Source organism: Humulus lupulus, chromosome 7, assembly GCF_963169125.1.
Source record: "Humulus lupulus chromosome 7, drHumLupu1.1, whole genome shotgun sequence".
Lineage (NCBI taxonomy): Eukaryota > Viridiplantae > Streptophyta > Magnoliopsida > Rosales > Cannabaceae > Humulus > Humulus lupulus.
In genome coordinates this window covers 16,550,586-16,569,063 of record NC_084799.1, presented here as the reverse complement: position 1 = coordinate 16,569,063, position 18,478 = coordinate 16,550,586, and the positions used below count along the sequence as shown (strand labels likewise).

Here is an 18,478-nt window from a genome sequence, read left to right as displayed (position 1 = left end):
CATTTTACGCTGCACATTTAAGAGTGAGTCATCCACTTATTCCTTGTGTTTGTTTGTTGTTTATTTGTTCTTTGTCTATTTTAACGATTTTTTTGGCTTTTGGCATAATTTTGTATTCGATCTTCATCTTTATAGATATATCATTTTGAGATTTTATCTTTATGATAAATTTACTGATTCCACTAAAATATTTTATCCAAAAAATCTAATTTGACTTTCTATATGGATTTGTATTCAATGAGATCACTGTTTAAAGTTTTGAATTTGTTTGCTAAAATTATTGAACCCTAATCCTATATAAGTATTATAAAATTAATTGACAATGAATAAAACCGATGATTTAGATTTTACATATTAATAACTAACCATACAATAAAATCATATGATTGAATAATTCTTATGTTTTATATTCTTAATAATAAAATAAAACATTTAAGTATGATTGAATAAGTTTCAAACATATATTTATATAATAGATACAAACAACGTGTAATATGCACATTTATTTAGTTTTATTTATAAAATTTATTAATTATTTGTATTAAATTTATATTTATGTCATATAAATTTCAAATAAATATATTATTTTAATTAAATTGAAAGTGACAACAAGAGATTATATATTATATGTTTAATATTAAATATTATACGTGGATTTTAAATTTAAGTTTCTTGCTAGTTTTTTAAAAAAATTGTTGCTAAGTGAAAATAGATTATATTATATATTTAATATGATATTTTTCTAATAAGTGAGTTTAAGTTTAATTAAATTTTATTTAAGTTATAAAACGTATAATTTTATTATTTTTAAATAATTGTCATTGTAAAATATCTTAAAAATATCATATTTTAATTTATTTATTATTTTAAAATAATTATCATTGTAAAATATCTCAAAAATATGTCACTTTAATTTGTTTAATTATTTATTATTTTTAAATAATTATCATTGTAAAATATCTCAAAAATATCATATTTTAATTTTTTTTAATTATTTATTATTTTTATTTTAATTTAAGTGTTTATAAACTACTTTTAAATATAAAAATATTTTATTAAATATAAGAATATTCTGTTAAAGTTAACATTCAAAAAATAAAAAACAGTTAAAATCAATAATTTTTATTATCTATACACTTATTATTTAGAAGAGATATATAATAATGTTGGATAAATTTTTGTAACAAACCAAATAAATATAAAAGAAAATATAAGAAATAAGCATAGCTCAATCTCTATCTTCATTACTTTCTTCTTTTTTTTTTTTGTGTCTTTGATTTCTCTTGAATTTTGATTTAGACTTTTTAGCTTATTCCAATTCCAAGAAACAATAAAACATAGAACTACACGGAGGATTCTATGGTAAGGGCTTTAAATGGGGCTCTTTTGTATTTTTGACCTGTAAAAAAAATTTCGGTGCGTTTTTTTTATGAACGTGTATATTGTAGTTATTTAGAGCATCCTGCAAATTTTTAGAAAATTCCGAATAATTTACAATGTCAAAAACTAGATTCAAACATGTTGTTTTCTATCCGCATAAAAAAAAATTAGTCATGCGTGCAACAACCTATTTTTAAACTAGTTTTCGGCATTGTAAATTATTCGGAATTTTCTGAAAATTTGCAGGATATTCTAAATAACTACAATATACATGGTCATAAAAAAATTGTGTTGAAAACTATTCACAGGCCGAGAACACAAAAGAGCCCCACCAACCACAAAAGAGCCCCACCAATAGAGCTCTTTTTGAAGCTCCTATCATAGAATTTTCCAATATATTACTCTTAAGTAACATATAATAAGTTTCAGACAATTCTAATATAGGGGCTTCACTTTAAGTCCTACCGGTGGAGTTCTTCAGTGTTCTCGACCCATGAACAGTTTTCGGCATGATTTTTTTTTTATGACCGTGTATATTACAGTTGTGTTAGAGCATCCTGCAAATTTTTAGACAATTCCGAATAGTTTACAGTATCGAAAACTATGTTCAAATATGTTGCTTTCCACGTGCATAAAAAAAATTAGTCACGCGTGCAATAACATGTTTGAACTTAGTTTTCGGTACTGTAAACTATTCGGAATTTTTTGAAAATTTGCAGGACGCTCTAAATAGCTACAATATACACAATCATAAAAAAATCACGCTGAAAACTGCTCATGGGTCGATAACACTGAGAGTCTCACCGATAGAGCTTATAATGAAGCATCTATAGGAGAATTGTCCAATAAGTTTCTATATTAATTTACTAAAACTAATGGAGAATTCTATGGTAGGGGCTTCAAAAAAAACCCCACCGGTGGGACTCTTTTGTATTTCCGACCCATGAACAATTTTTGGCGCGATTTTTTTTATGATTATGTACATTGTAGTTATTTAAAGTATCCTGCAAATTTTCAGAAAATTCTGAATAAGTCACAATATCAAAAACTAGGTTCAACACATGTTATTTTCCACGCGCATAAATTAATATATATTGAAGCCCCTACCTATGGTAGAAATTTCCAAAACTAATAATTTTAAAGTTTTTGTGTATATGACTTTGCAAAATATATGACTTTGCAAAATAGTTTCACCCTTAATATTCATTTTGCAATGAAAAATTAATATATATTTTTTCCTCCATGCTGCCTAGTAGTAGGTCAAATTATGTATAATAATTAATACTAGACACGGCATTGTAGTTGAATGAAATTGCACGCAATTAATATATATTTATTTATACACATAAAAAATAAAATAAAATAAAATTCCTAAAAAGGAAAAGTAAGTAGTCATAAATTATGCATGGAATGTTCATCGTCGTCTTATTATTACACTAATTCAAACCAAAACGTGGCCTAGTTAACGTTAAAAGCTCAAATTTGACTGTTCTCATTCCTCATTTATGCCTCAGCGTTCGGACTCTCTCTCATTTCACCTCCAAATCCCCATTAGAGACAAACCCAGTTCCTATCTCAATCCTCTTTTTTGCTTCTTTTTTTTTTGGTCAAAATAAAGCCCCCCAAAAAAATTGATGACAATTACGTGATATGGTTGTTGTTTGAGCTGGGAAGTAACAACTAAGCCATTAAAATGAATAAATATATCTCCCATATGTTGGATAGAACCAAATTTAAGGCCCCTAACAACTGCATTTAACTTAATAAATCTCTCCAAAGGCCTGCTCAAATTAATATATATATATACACACACACACATTGTTCTTATGTTATGGATCGAAATAGGCATATGTATTCTAAGCAAAACAACAGCGGTACAGGGACACCGGGCACGCCATCTTCGCCAATGGCATCACCATCGCCAATGCACCGCCATGTGAGGGCAAGCTCGGCAACTGGCTTGGTCGGCACTTCTAATAATAGGAAAGCTCACAATGCAAAAGCCGCTGCTCAAAGGCTTGCTCATGTCATGGCAAACCAATCTGCCGATGAGGACGATGATGAGGATGATCTTTTGTTTGATTATGGCTCAATGAGTAGTAGTGGCACAGGAAGCCTCGGACTCGGCGGTGGAAGGGCCATTCGACCACGCTCTCCTATGGTAAATAAATGGCGTTAAACTGCCATGAAATCTTGTTTTCAATGGCTGCAAATGTTTATTATGAGGTAATTTATATTATGTTGTTTTAGACGGTTGTATCATCAGGTCCTAGAACATCTCCATCTCCCCTCAATGTGGAGAAACTATCATCTAGGTTTAATCAGTCATGGAATAATGAAGAACAGGCTCAATCAGCTTTTTCTGTTACACACATCAGATCACCATCGCAGCAAAGTTATTCTCACGAGCAGCCTAGCTCTGCTCGTTCTACAACAGCTAATAGACCATCTCTGCCTAGTCCCACTGACCAACAACAACAGCAACCTCCTTCTGCTCGCTCTCCATTAGTGACTCGTCCTCATTTAGGAATCAAGACAGTTCCCATGGTTCCGCCTAGTGTTCCTTTATCGATTAAGCCACTCTCTTCTTCAACTTCCCCAGATGTTAACTTTGGTAGAGATAAAAGGTAGCCTTACAACTCTACTCTTTTAGAACTGTTATCATCTCCATTGTTCCTTAATTTTGAATTGTTATATGAGATATTCAACATGTGGGGTTCATTATATCTTGTCTAGTTTCTTGTTCCTCGCATTGAATTTATGGTGATTACTATCAGGTTGTCATTAGATCTTGGGAGTATGAACTTGAGAGAGCTTAGCAGTCAGCGCTCTTCTTCGGCTCTACAAGATGAGGTTTGGCCAATTCAAGTGCTGATGTAGTGTCTGTCCTTTTACCTTAGTTTTAGCCCTTATAAATGCTGATTTTACTTGACTCATAAGTTTAAATTCTATTGCAGCTTGATATGTTACAAGAAGAAAATGACAGCTTACTCGAAAAGGTGATGCCGGAAAATTTAGAAACTTTTACTGATTTTGTGACCATTCTCTCTCAATTGAGGACAATTGTTTTTACTCTTATCTTGTGCGTATTTGGAACTCCATTTTGATATGTGCTTCCCCAGCTTCGACTTGCAGAAGAGAGGTGTGAAGAAGCTGAGGCAAGAGCTCGACAGTTGGAGAAACAGGTAATAACAGCCAATACCGGAGATACTATTTAGTACTCTTAATCTTAACATGAATTCTCTTCCTTAACTTTCTTCCTATTCAACCATTTTAGGTTGCTAATCTTGGAGAAGGTGTGAGTTTAGAAGCCCGTCTTCTAAGCAGGCAAGTTTTAATGATCCTAAACAAGCTCAGATATTTTCTTTTAGAAGCTAATTTACATGTTTTTTCCTTCTTTTTTTTTTTTTGGCTATTCAGAAAGGAGGCTGCATTGCAGCAAAGAGAGGTTCGTACAAGTATACTGTTGTTAACTCAATTTGTGTATAAAGTACTCAATAAGTACTACATATATAGTTCTCAAAACAAGTATGCATACAGTTTATTGCCATGTTTCTTACAAAATACAATAGAAAAGATAATCTTATAAGTTGTTATAGAAAATTTGTACTTGAACATAGTTCTTATTGCAGGCTGCAGTAAGGGTCGCAGAACAAACCGGTAAAAACGATCTAAACAGCGAGGTGGCTGCACTTAGGATGGAAGCTGAGGTATCCAACTAAAATTTTACATATCTGTATTCATTTTCAAGCAATTTTACAGGGCAATTTTTCACATAATGGATTTGTTTTGTTGAGTAAGACCGCGAGAGATGAGGCAACATCTGCTTTGGAAAATCTCCATGAATCAGAAAACGAACTGAAATCACTTAGAATTACAACTCAAAGAATGATTTTGAACAAGGAAGAGATGGTTTGTATTCAATGTCTAGTTTATTCTTTAAAGCTTGGTCTTTCTACTTCTTGATGTCTGATGTGATATTCAGTGTTCATCTTAGGAAGAGGTTGTTCTGAAGAGGTGTTGGCTTGCTCGTTACTGGGGCTTATGTGTTCAGCATGGTAATTAAAGTTACATGAATTAGTTGTTGGTTTTTCTGAATAGACAGATAGATTTCTATATATCTCTTGCTATGATATTTACTGAGGCTATAATGTTTTGGCAGGTATTCATACTGAGATTGCAAGTGCAAGATATGAATATTGGTCATCCTTAGCCCCTCTCCCTGTTGAAGTTGTACTATCTGCTGGTCATAAAGCCAAGGAACATAACGGTAACATTTCATTTGTGTTTTCCTTGTGGTCTTGCTTGCAAAGTAGGATTGGATAATCTATGGCCGAGCGTTACTAATCTTTGGTGGCCATTTGTGATTAAAACAATGATGTAGAGGAAAGAAAGAGTGAACCAAGAGACTTGAGTGAGTTCTCAGGGGATGGAAACATTGAGAACCTGCTCATAGTTGAGAAAGGTCTAAGGGAATTGGCTTCCTTGAAGGTAGGAGACGCAGTGGCTCTTGCAATGGCTCAACATCGACGCCCGGTCAAATCAAGTGGTGAAGATCATGATCATTACTTTCACAGTGTAGTTTTCAGTAAGTTGTTTAACACTAACAGTTTTTCTTTTCTTTTTCAGCTAATGGAGTTGTAGAGGAGTTGAAGCTACCATGTGATGGTTATTTTGAAGCATTTGGTAAGTCTAGCATGAAATCATAAACAATGTAGGGTCTCATATTTTGATAATGTGAGATGATTAATATATCATTTAACTATAACTTGGTTGCAGAATTGAGCAAAGAGGAGTCAGACGATGTACTTTTTAAACAGGTAACATAAACACTTCTAAAACAATGAACACATTCAGACTTGATTTTTATTTTTCTAATATTGCATGAAGTTTCAATCTTTTTATCTTATTTATATAACTATATATATGGTTTGGTTGGGATGTTTTTATTTTGTAGGCTTGGCTTACATATTTTTGGAGAAGAGCCAAAGACCATGGAGTGGAACCAGATATAGCAGAAGAACGTTTACAATATTGGATTGACCATGATACCAAGTCACCAACTTCACAAGATGCTGTTGATGGTACAACTCTTCTCACTCTCTAGACTTGAATTTGCCTTACTTTTTATTATGAATACAATATATCTAATCTAATTTTGAAATTCAGCTACATATAACACCATTTTTCTCAATTTATTTGGTTACTTGTTTTACAGTTGAGCGTGGGCTTATGGAACTAAGAAAGTTAGGCATTGAAACCCAATTATGGGAAGAGTCTCGCAAAGAACTTGAGCTGGATACCAACCGCAAAATCCAAAGTCAATATGATTTCTAATACAAACAAAATCTCTTATCTGAAAAAAATGAAACCGCTTTTCAATTTGTGTGAGTAATTCATATAATATATATGATTCATAAGTTTGTATTTATTATTTTTTTTGGGTGGAGCTGCCAATTTATGACATTTACATCCCTGTTTTATTCAAGTGCAAATGTGAACGTAATTTATGAATGTGTTGGAAAGAGACGGTGAGAAACTAAAGAATGGGATGTGAATTTTGACTATATTTTCTCAATAGACCTTTTTGGCTCAAGTATTCCATTTTTATTTAGGGATTTTTTTTTATTGAAAGGTAGAAAATAATGCCAATAGTCAACCCTGCAGAAACAAAAATAAAAAAGAAAGAAAACAAAGCAGGGTCTTATTTGTTAAGGTTTATATAAATACTAGAACTGGTGTTTTGAGGTGAGAACTCAACATGGCTATCTTTTGGAATGATGGTAAATTGAGATTGGGTTTAGAGATTAGAGAGGTCCAGTTTATCGAGCAAGAAGAAGAAGAAGAGGGTTTAAGATCTTATGATCTTTTGTTATTAATGTTTTTGTTCCTGATAAATAGATTTCATTTGTTTGTTTTGATACAATTACGTTTTATTTTGTTGAGAAAAAATTAAGTTTTATTTATTTTTATTTTTTTGTTAATTTTTTGTTTTAATTAAATTTATTTAATCTGTTTTTTTTTCTTTTTAAGGAAAATTTAATCTGCTTTTAATTTTACTAATAAATCAAATATTTTTAAATTTTTTGGTCGTGGGTCTTTGAGGATATGAAAAAAACATCTTTTAAAACGACAATATATTGGAAACACGGCAATAAATTATAAAACAACAATAAACGGAAGAAAAAAAACGACAGCATACTTAAAAACGACAACAACACGATAAAACGATAACATAATAAAAAACGATAATACAATAAAAAACGACGAAAAACAAATAAAACGACAGTAAAATTAGAAAACGATAATAAATTAAAAAACGACAACATCACAAGAAAACGACGATAAATTAAAACTACATCAGTACAAGAAAACGACAATAAATGAATAAACCGAGAGCAACACGAGAAAACGACGAAAAATCAAACGACCAGAGTTAAATAACACGACATTAAAACGGGAAAACGACAATAAATGAGTGGGAGGAGCCTGCATTGCAGCAAAGAGAGGTTTGTATAAGAAGACTTTTTTTCTTTAAATTCATTACATTTGTAAAATGGTGTATATATTGTAGTACAAAACATGATAATGATCTCAATTCTATTTACAATTCTCAACTCGATATAGCCCACCAAGAACACCCATGAGGAAAGAGTGACAGACCTTATTATGAGAGGAGCAAAAACCACAACAGTACTACCATTTTGGGAGACAATACCACCTCCATAAAAAACAAATACATACATATATACATATTTACAAAAAGATTAGTCTAAATCAAGCTTGAACTTTCAACCTCTTAGTACAAAGCAAGAAGTCTCACCGCTAAGTCAAACCCACAATGTTCATATAAGTACTTTTGTTACCATAATTTGTGTATAAAATACTCAAATTAAGTATGGATATGGTTTGTTTACACGTTTTTCATAAAACAACATAGAGTAGACAATCTTTTTAGTTATAGAAAATTTATAATGAAAATTTTACATGAACATTGTTCTTATTGCAGGCTGCAGTAACTATCCAACTAAAAGTTTACATATTTGTATTCATTTTCAAGCTATTTTACCAAGCAATTCATTTGTTTTAATAACACAATTAATTATGTTAATACAAATAGTAATTACCACCCAAAATACAGTGTTATCATTCTAATATTACATGAAGTTTCACTCTTTTTATCCTATTTATCCTTACTATATATATGTGTGCGGTTTTATTGGATGGAATCATATTATTTTGGAGTGGAACCAGATATAGCAGAAGAACGTTTACAACGGTAATTGCCACCAACTTCTCAAGATGTTGTTGATGGTACAACTCTAGTTTCTCATGACTTGAATTTGCCTTACTTTATGTGATTACAATATCCTTGAGTTAAATGACTAGAGATCTAATCCAAATTTGATATTCGGTTACATATAACACCAATTTTCTCAATTTATTTGGTTACTTGTTACAGTTGTGCGTAGGCTTATGGAACTAAGAAAGTTAGGCATTGAGACCCAATTATGGGAAGAGTCTCCCAAAGAACTTGAGCTGGATCCCAACCTCAAAATTCAAAGTCTGTATATATTTTTTTTTTTGCTAAGGAATACTGAATTCGATAAAGATTAATGTTCATAAGTACAGATATAAGGAGAGATTTCTTTCATCTAAAAAAGTTCACTGTCTAGCCTAAGGGCATGCTTAGTCAATCTATGAGCCGCAATATTAAAATTACGACAAAGATAAGAAAAAAATACCCCGTAAAGTTAGACAATAAAGTAAATATGATTTCTAATACAACCAAACAATCCATTTTCTTTTTGTAGTCCATATAATATACACAATTTATTAAGGTGTTGTTTGGTAATACTTAAAAAATAGTTTTTTATTTAATTAATTAAAAATTTGACAATTAAACATAAAATGTGTTTGGTAACTCTATTATTATTTTTTTTTTTTTAATTTTAATTAAAATTTATTAAATTTTGAAAATAGAATTTTTTCATTTTCAAAATTTTTTAAAACAGTTTTCAACATTTCCTTTCTTTTTTTTTTCTTCTTTTCTTCAAATCAACACCTCAAATTGTTAAACAAAAAAATAAATAAAAGTTATCAAAAATCTTTATTATTTTTTATTTTTAAAAACAAAAATAGTTACCAAACATATTTTTACTTTTTAAAAATAAAGAAACAAAAATAAAACAATATTTCCACTTTTGTGTTTAAAAGATTCAAAAACAAAGGTTATGTTTGGTAAAATTTTTGTTTTTAAATTTTTTAAACACAAAAAATGGAAATATTATTTTTATTTTAGTTTCTTTATTTTTAAACAATAAAAATATATTTGGTAACTATTTTTGTTTTTTGTTTTTAAAAATAAAAAATAATAAATGTGTTTGATAACTTTTATTTTTATTTTTTGTTTAACGATATAAAATAATTTGTTGATTTGAAGAAGAAAAAAAAAAGAAAAAGTAAAAAATGGTTTAAAAAAAATTATTTTTAAAATTTAATGAATTTTATTTAAAATTTTTAAAAATAATAAATAAAAATAGAGTTATCAATTTTATGTTTAATTGTCAAATTTGTAATTAATTAAATAAAAAAAATTTAAGTATTACCAAACAACAACAAAAATTTTACCAACACAGCCTAAGCTTGCAATTTTTTTTTTTTTGGGGTGGGGCTGCCAATTAATGACATTTACATCCCTGTTTTATCCAACTGCAAATATAATTATAATTTATAAATGTATTGGAAAGAGAGGATGAGAAAATAAAGAATGTGATATGGATTTGACTTGACTGAGCATAATAATGAGGTGGATTCATCCCTGCACTTTCACTTCCCCTTGCCTTATCCCAATTGCCAATATAACTTGTAGTTGGGGAAGTTTTTATGCTTAAATTTTGACTGTATTTTCTCATTAGACCATTTGGCTCAAGTATTCCAATTTTTATTAATTTATTTTCATTATTATTATCATTGTTCTTGTTGAAATTTAGTAAACAATGCCAATAGTCAACTCTTGAAGAAAAAAAAAAAAAGGCACGGGTCTCATTTGTTAAGGTTTATATCATAATATAATTTATCTTTTCATATTAAAAAGTAGTCGAATTATTTTTCTAATTGAGTAACAAAAAGGAATATATATAAAAAATATATAAGAAACTCAAAATAGGAGTAACCATCAAAATCTATAGACCAAAGGCAACATTATCTATTTTTTTTTAATGATATTATATGCCCCCCTAATTTGACATTTTATCATACAACTCTAGCCATTTTGAGAGTCAAATTTACTTATCCTTTTATGTTTGAAAAAATGGCAATCAAATCTTGAAATCTCTTCATTAAAAAAAATATAAATCTTGAAATCTCTGGCCAAACATAACATAAGTAGACAAATTCGAAACTTGACGAATTCAGGCATCTATGGATTGTTACTTTCCAAATAAAGAATTAAAAAAAAAATTTACATATTTGGTACTCTATATTTTTATAAAGTATCATTTTAGTATTTTTTTTTTAATAATGCTTATATAGTACCTTATATTTTAAAATCATACATATTTTGTAATGCCCCAGATTCCCTAATATGGTTTAACGGTTGGATTAGTAGGCCGGGAGGGCCATAATTGCTTAATTATGCTGTTAAACGTGTTTATGTACGTTTATGAGAATTATATTATAATATAATGTTAATTGTATGCATGTCGGTGATATATGTTGAGACCACATTATGATGTGGGTTTGTTCGAGCTGTTCGACATGAGACGATCGTAGATTATTGATTAGCGGTTTAATCACAGCGGGTTTAAGTGTCGGGACTTGGTTTGAGTCTCGGGGTGATTTTGATGATTAGAGCGTTACCAGGAGATAAAGGGTAGCGGGATGTGAATTATTGGTGTTTGAGATTATTGAGAATAACGGGAATTGGAGAGCGTTAATTATGATTAACGAGTTAGGGGGAAAGTACCAAAAATGCCCTTGGGAGTCTTTAGAAACCATTAAATGACCTAGGGGTAAAATGGTCATTTCACCCCTAGGATAGATATAACCTTTGTTGGCTGAAGAAAATGTTGGAAAACAGAGTATGTAAAAAGAGTCCTCCCGTACCTTTTTCTCTTCACTGTTCTTTGTGATTTTTGAACCAACTTTGAGGATTCTAGCTTGGGAAGCAAGCCTTGGGAGATTGGGAGTATGTTCCACTAGTGAAGGCCATCATAAGCCAAGCTTTGGGTAAGTTTCTAACCATAGTTTCTCTGGTTTGCTCTGTTTTAGTTTTGTTTTGCAGCTGAAATGTTTAGGGTGAATTCATGGGTTTTGTTGGGAGTTTTGGCTAGGGTTCCCATGCTTGTGATGTTTGGGATGTGTTGGGATGGTTTTTGGGTTCATTTGGAATCAAGAATAGGCTTTGGAAGCTTGGGAATCGAGTTAGAATCGAAGGAGATGAAGAAGGTCGATTCAGGGGTGTTCTGGGCTGGAGGTAGCGCTACAGCGCCCACCCTAGGGCGCTATAGCGCTCCTCAGGGAGGTTTCTGGCACTTGGGCGGTTCTGAGTATAGCGCTGTAGCGCTAGGGGTTGAGCGCTGTAGCGCTACCCTGTTCCTTCCAAACCTCGTTTTGAGTGTTTTTAGGGGTTTTTGACTTGGGGTTTCAATCCTTAAGGCCCGGGATCGATTCTACTCACCGTGTGGGCATGTTTCGAGGTCTCGAGGGTGGTGCTTAGGTTAAGACCCTATTATTGTGGATTCTCATTAATGTAGGTTATAATTGGTTGTGATTAGGTAACCGCTAAGGAACTAAAAGACCGATCGTTCTCAGGGGTCGTCTTTATCATACTTCTCGCTCGAACTTGAGGTAAGAAAACAGTGTATGGACACAGTTGCACCCTGTACAGGTATATGACATGCATGGTTTGATATTGAGGCATGTTGTTTGTTATATATGAACGTGGATTGCATATCAAATGCTAATGATTGCTAATCACCTGTTTAAGACACTGACTAGTCAGGGACCGACTCTAAAGTCGATGATTACGCATTGAGTGGCTCTATGGCATTAATGCGAGACCGACCTAAGGTCGAAGAAACTTACAAGCGCTTGCCTGGTCTACAACCAGATGACTATAGCCAAGGTATATGACCCCGGTGACCGTTTGTCACGTGGCTAAGGGACGTTGTCCATAGTTTCGACTCTAGAGTCGTGAGGAAGGTTATGTTGGTGACCAATCACCATGCACCTGTCCTGAACATGCTTATGAAAGAAATCACTTATCAGTTAAGCCCTGGTGACCCTATCGTCACATGGCTAGAAGGAGCGATGCTCATTACTGTGACTTTTGGCTATTGTCACCTATTTGTTGGACTGATAGTCCTTGATGATTATTATGATCGTTGTTGGTATTACATCATGTTCTATTATGTTTTCTTGCTGGGCCTTGGCTCATGGGTGCTATGTGGTGCAGGTAAAGGAAAGGAAAAGCTTGGCCAGCCTTGAGTGGAGAGCTTGGGCGATGTAATGTACATACAGGGCCGCTTGACTGCCACGGTCAAGGAGTTCTCAGAGGGACTAGGGGTTTACCCTATTTTTGCCGCTTAGGCCGGCGGAGTTTGTAAATTGAAACTGTAGCGACTCTTTTGTAACTTGAACTACTTGTAAACATTTTAAAAGGCTCATGAGCAGTTTATTTACTTAATGAAATGTACCCTTTCCTTTTACTGGTTTTCTACCTTAACCTGATAATAACACTTAGAACACGTTTTTAGCCAAATGACTCGGGTAGCGAGTCAAAGTTCCGGTTCACCGTTCTCCGTAACTGTTCTGGGGTAGCCAGGACGTTACATATTTAGTACCCTAGACTCATATTTGATAAAAAAAAAATTATCAATATGATCATACTCTCACAAGTTATATGTAATTAAATTTGAATTTGGAGTTCACATAATTAAAATCATATTGATTAAATTAGTAAAATTTTATTATTTAAATTTGAATTTAAAATATCAAATAATTTCAAAATACAAAATATCAAATATATATTTTCAAAATATCAAATATCAAATAAATATTATTATAAATTATAAATCCAGACTACCAAAATAATATTTTACAAAAATAATAGAGGTTTACCCACCCAAAAAAAAAGAAATAAATAAAAACTTGGTTGTGCTTTAACTTTGGGCCTAAATTGGCTACAACAACCCAGTTGGTATCACAGAAATGTTCTACCATATCCTGTCTAAACCACTACGCCATGAGTATGTAATGACAATAATGCCCTCAGGAGTGTGGGTAGGTGGAAAAGTAAACTCTAGAACCATAGGACTTGCCTATAACCCCTCTCAATTCAATCACTCTCTCTTGTCTCACACAGCTTCATTCATAAACCCATCTGCATCAGAACCTTTAGATTCTATAAACCCAATTTTTTTTTATCTTCTTTAGGGGTGTTCTGAGGTGAGCTTCATCCTTCTTTGCTTACTGATCATGTAGACTTTGCGTTTTTGGATGTGGGTTTTGGTTTTTTAATCTGATTTGTGTATGAGTTACGCAGCTAAGAATCTATTTTTTCTTTAAAGTTGAATTGTTTTTGTATTCTTATACAGTCTAGTGATGAACCCAAACTTAAAGATTATCCACGAATGTATTTTATTTTTTTATTTATTTGAGCTGATTTTTGAAGATAATGATTAGTCGTAGATCGCATCTGTTCTTGCTTAAGATGAGTTGAAAATTTTTATGGCTGTAATTTTATATTTCCTTTAATTGGGTCTGATTGTTTATTTGACTAGTTTGTAGAGCGACCGTTGAAGAAAACATTGAGTAAAAAAATGTTTTTTCTTTCATTTCTCAAGATGTTTCATCTGTATATGCCTGAATGGAGTGAATTCAGCTAATACTAGAGTCTGTTTAGAAACCCATTTTCGGTATTTCCTAAGATTTACACTTTAGGGGTATTTGAGTGTTTGTAGTGATACAGTCAAACCAGTAGTGTTTTGAAGATTTGATTTTCTATTTGATTTCATTTACTTTGTTTATGCTTGTAGAAGTTCCTAAGATCTATTATTCTAATATGAAAGGGCATTGTTTAACACTATCCAAAAATATGAAGATTACAGTATATAAAATGAAAAAAAAAATGATTGGATTGATCTTACATAAGATTTCTTATTCTGGGTTTTTCTAATTAGCTATTGTGTTTAGATCACATAGAACAATGGTGAAGGGAGTTGCTGTTCTTAACTCTAGCGAGGGTGTCAAGGGAACTATCCTCTTTGCTCAAGAAGGAGATGGTAACTACAATAGTTTACTTAATTATATGGAATGTCAATAGCCAATGTAGTGTTTAGAGTGATTTCTAATATGCAATTCTTTTTTCAGGGCCAACAACTGTGACCGGGAATGTTTCGGGCCTTAAGCCTGGCCTTCATGGTTTCCATGTCCATGCTCTTGGGGATACCACAAACGGTTGCATGTCGACTGGTACAGTCCAGCATCTGCAATCTTTGATCCTTTATAATAACAGTGTTGGGATATGTTGAAATTAGAATTTAACTATGCTGCCACACTTTATCTTGTTTAGCGATCTTATTGTTGAGTTTCTTGTAGGTCCACACTTCAATCCAGCTGGTAAAGATCATGGCGCCCCTGAAGATGCGCACCGTCATGCTGGTGACCTTGGAAACATCACTGTTGGTGATGATGGTAAGCAAGTCTTTTGATGTGTAGTTCTTTTGGTGTTTATTTTATGTCATGGCTTCGATAGACTGCTTATGCACTTTATAGATGGCATGAGAATAGCAATTGGGCATTTGAGTACATATCTTGTTGCGAAGTTGTTTTCTGAATGTATAATAACACATTCATATGCTTCTTTGTTTCAGGAACCGCTACTTTCACAATTATTGACAAACAAGTAAGTTTGTTCTTGTTCCTTTTTCTTTCAAGGGTTTAGTTTTCTGATGCTTCATATCATAACCATGACTCCTTTTCTAAAAGTTTATAATCTGTTCATAGATTCCTCTTTGTGGGTCAAACTCCATCATCGGCCGTGCTGTTGTCGTTCATGCTGATCCTGATGACTTGGGAAAGGGTAATAATCCCCCTAGTGCCTCCTCTCAAATACTCAGCCTTCTTAATTGTTTAAACCTTCATAGCAATTTTCTTAATTCATCTATACATGGCAGCCACTTTTGGTGGTAAATTTTCTGCTTTCATTGAAACTTCTGATCTAACTCGATATGACATCTTTTTCAATTCTCAGGAGGACATGAGCTAAGCAAGACCACTGGAAATGCCGGTGGCAGAGTTGCTTGCGGTAAGTTAACAGTGTCATTTAATTGTAGCCCAAATGTAACTTCTTATGGTTCTTTTGTGCTCATCTTTTTGCTTGTGTAGGTATTATCGGTCTTCAAGGTTGAATTGCCTCCTGTAATGGATATAACTGTTTCCCGAGTGCTTTTGAGGTTGAAGAACCCAAACTCTTCTGAATGTCTTGAATAAGAGGAAAAATAGTATATTTGGTAAATGAGTTGGATCTATTTTATGCTTTTGTACGAGTTAACGCTTTTGTACTTGTGGAGACCATGTTCTGGTTGACTTGAAAAGTGTTATACATGTGTTTTTGTGTTTTGGTGGCCATTAATATCTCTCACCATACCTTTCTTTACACCCCAAAATAATATAAATTAAAAAAAATAAAAATAAAAACTTTACATAGTTGTGTCAAGGTTTGTGATGAGGGGAGTTCATGTCCCATTTCTTAAGACATTGCTTTATAAATTATAGAGGATTATAATAATATAGTTTAATTGAAATACGAAAGTCAAAAGATAATTACAAATATAAGGTTTGTAGGCTTTTATCAAAGTATATAGAATTGAGGAATATGTCCTCCCAAAAGACGAAAAACAAATTATATTGTTGATCGGTACTATATCGTCTTAATAAATAATAACAACATATAAATTATTATAATGAAATGTTCTATTGGAATTATTAATGTATTTTTACCGTCTTAATAAATAATAACAATATATAAATTATTATAATGAAATGTTCTATCGGAATTATAACAAGTTTGATACAAAGCACTGTTTTTTATAGATAGAGCATAATACAGTACCAGTTCTCCATTTTCAATTTTTAAAAAATAAAATGTTTCATGTACATACGCTGTTAGGGAATTCACCTTCCTCACACCAGTTTTATTTACAAACACAAAATCAACAAACCAATAGACACAACATGCACAAAATCAACAAACCAATAGACACAACATGCACAAATTTCAATAGAAAAATCAGCAAGAAAAACAATAAAATGAACACCAAGAATTATAGAGATTCAGCCCAAATAACTTGAGCCTACATCCTCTTTGAACTCTTCTTGAGATGTTCTTCTCTGCACTATGAAACAACAATGAAGATTACAATTTGTCACCACTAGAGAACTTCTACACTTAATGGATTACAATGCCTTGAACCCAAGCAAAACCCCAAGTACACTTGACCATGTACAAAGAAATCTCTCACCCAAGACCCAAGTGTTTTTCTCTCAAGTTCTTTCTCTTTCTCTTTCTGAAAATAGCTCCTATTGTTACAAATGAAATCTGTACTCTTATCCCTCCTGAACAACTGAGATAATAAGACTTATTTATAGGGGGTTTTACAACTGTCATCTAACTTAAAAGAAACCAGAAATAAACGCAAACTCATCTGGCGAAATGGTAGACAAGACTGGAAGAAAAAACATAACTTTTTTGATGTGTTATGATGTTTAATGCAAACCAAATATTCTAACAATACGATATGTGACAAGTTTCATTATAGAACGTACTGTGTTAAAAAATTTGTATTTTGTTTGAGTAACATATTTAGTGGCAAAGGATGACCTACCAGATTTATTATCAAAATTATAGTTCATCCCAAAAATAGCCCATTTAGAAAAAATTAGACCATATTGTTTTTTCATTAAACAAAAAACATATTTCTCTCTAATATGTTGTCCTATCTTTCTTCTTCTATTGCCATCGTATCACTTTCTCTCTCTACCATGGCAGCAACATTGTAATGCCCTGGATTCCCTATTATGGTTAATGGCTGGATTAGTAGGCCGGGAGGGCCATAACTGCTTAATTATGCCATTAAATGTGTTTATGCATGTTTATGAGAATTATATTATAATATGATGTTAAATGCGTGCATGTGAGTCCACATTTGTTTACAGGGGGTATTTTGGTAATTTGGCCGTTGAGAGTATAATTATATATTTGCATGTGCGTTAATGATATATTGTGAGACCACATTATAATGTGGATTGGTTCGAGTATTCCGACATGAGACGATCTTTAAACATGATTTATCGGTTTGGTCATAACAGGTTTGAGCTCGGGGCTCGGGGTGAGTCTCGGGGTGTTGTTAATGATTATAGCGTTACCGGGGATTTTAGGATAACGGGATGTGAATTATTGGTGTTTGTGGATATTGAGGTTAGCGGGAATTGGGAAGCGTTAATTATGATTAACGGGTTTAGTGGAATGTACCAATTTTGCCCTTGAGTTGGTTTAAAAGGCTTAGGATGATACAAGGGTATTTTGGTCTTTTTGGGAGGATATATGTGACTTAAGTGGCTTGGAAAGCTGTAGAATAAACAGAGTAAAAGCAGAGGCAATTCCCTTCTCTTCCCGTACCTTCTCTTTGCTTCATCTTCTTCACTTCTCTTTGAGAGTTTTGAGTTCTTGGTGGGAAATCAAGCTAAGGAAATTGAAAGGCTGGGTTGGAGCACTTGTGTTAGCTTGTGTGGGAGGTTTAAAGCTAGTTTCAAGGTGAGTTTTGGTCATATAACACAGCTGGTACTCTGTTTTCGTTTTAGTTTTTAATCATGGATTTTGATGTGGGAAGTGAGAATCAAAGGGGGTTTTGGTGTTAGTTTGATTGGGGTTTGATGTGAGTAAGCTAAAGGAGTTGTTTGAGGATTTAATTGTGTGTTTGGAAGGGGTTTTATGATGGTTGAGGGGCTGGTTTGAGAGGAAGAAGCGCAGGGGAAAAAACTGGTTCGTGTGGCCGACTTAGCCATTCTGGGCTGAGCGCCGCGGCCCTTGGCG

General features: G+C 32.6%; 2 protein-coding genes across 4 annotated transcripts; both read left to right on the top strand.

Annotated features, from left to right (window-relative positions):
- The first annotated feature begins 3,142 nt into the window (after positions 1–3,142).
- Positions 3,143–7,698, top strand: LOC133790818 (coiled-coil domain-containing protein SCD2-like). The gene is made up of 16 exons (XM_062228604.1): positions 3,143–3,541; positions 3,631–4,007; positions 4,158–4,233; positions 4,338–4,379; positions 4,503–4,565; positions 4,658–4,707; positions 4,801–4,828; positions 5,013–5,090; positions 5,182–5,292; positions 5,378–5,438; positions 5,543–5,650; positions 5,765–5,929; positions 6,010–6,066; positions 6,160–6,200; positions 6,338–6,464; positions 6,599–7,698. Exons 1-16 carry the CDS (start codon positions 3,212–3,214, stop codon positions 6,715–6,717), a joined length of 1,833 nt encoding a protein of 610 aa, XP_062084588.1. The 5' UTR covers positions 3,143–3,211; the 3' UTR covers positions 6,718–7,698.
- Positions 7,699–13,673: 5,975 nt separating this feature from the next.
- LOC133790817 (superoxide dismutase [Cu-Zn]) lies at positions 13,674–16,014 on the top strand. 3 transcript variants are annotated; one of them, XM_062228601.1, is made up of 8 exons: positions 13,674–13,830; positions 14,578–14,666; positions 14,755–14,856; positions 14,983–15,078; positions 15,258–15,289; positions 15,391–15,466; positions 15,638–15,691; positions 15,772–16,014. In XM_062228601.1, the coding sequence occupies exons 2-8, from the start codon at positions 14,591–14,593 to the stop codon at positions 15,792–15,794; spliced, it is 459 nt and encodes a 152-aa protein (XP_062084585.1). In that variant the 5' UTR covers positions 13,674–13,830; positions 14,578–14,590; the 3' UTR covers positions 15,795–16,014. The 3 variants fall into 3 exon arrangements, with proteins under 3 accessions (XP_062084585.1, XP_062084586.1, XP_062084587.1); XM_062228602.1 differs by having other exon boundaries at positions 13,681–13,830; positions 14,565–14,666; XM_062228603.1 differs by having other exon boundaries at positions 13,684–13,830; positions 14,587–14,666.
- Positions 16,015–18,478: the final 2,464 nt, after the last annotated feature.

Bases quoted from the DNA above. Each gene is read 5' to 3' on its own strand.
- LOC133790818 (XM_062228604.1), top strand. From the start codon at position 3,212: ATGGATCGAAATAGGCATATGTATTCTAAGCAAAACAACAGCGGTACA. The intron at 3,542-3,630 runs GTAAATAAATGG...ATGTTGTTTTAG, and splicing joins TTCGACCACGCTCTCCTATG to ACGGTTGTATCATCAGGTCC. The intron at 4,008-4,157 runs GTAGCCTTACAA...GATTACTATCAG, and splicing joins AACTTTGGTAGAGATAAAAG to GTTGTCATTAGATCTTGGGA.
- LOC133790817 (XM_062228601.1), top strand. From the start codon at position 14,591: ATGGTGAAGGGAGTTGCTGTTCTTAACTCTAGCGAGGGTGTCAAGGGA. The intron at 15,467-15,637 runs GTAATAATCCCC...TTCAATTCTCAG, and splicing joins TCCTGATGACTTGGGAAAGG to GAGGACATGAGCTAAGCAAG. The intron at 15,692-15,771 runs GTAAGTTAACAG...TTGCTTGTGTAG, and splicing joins CGGTGGCAGAGTTGCTTGCG to GTATTATCGGTCTTCAAGGT.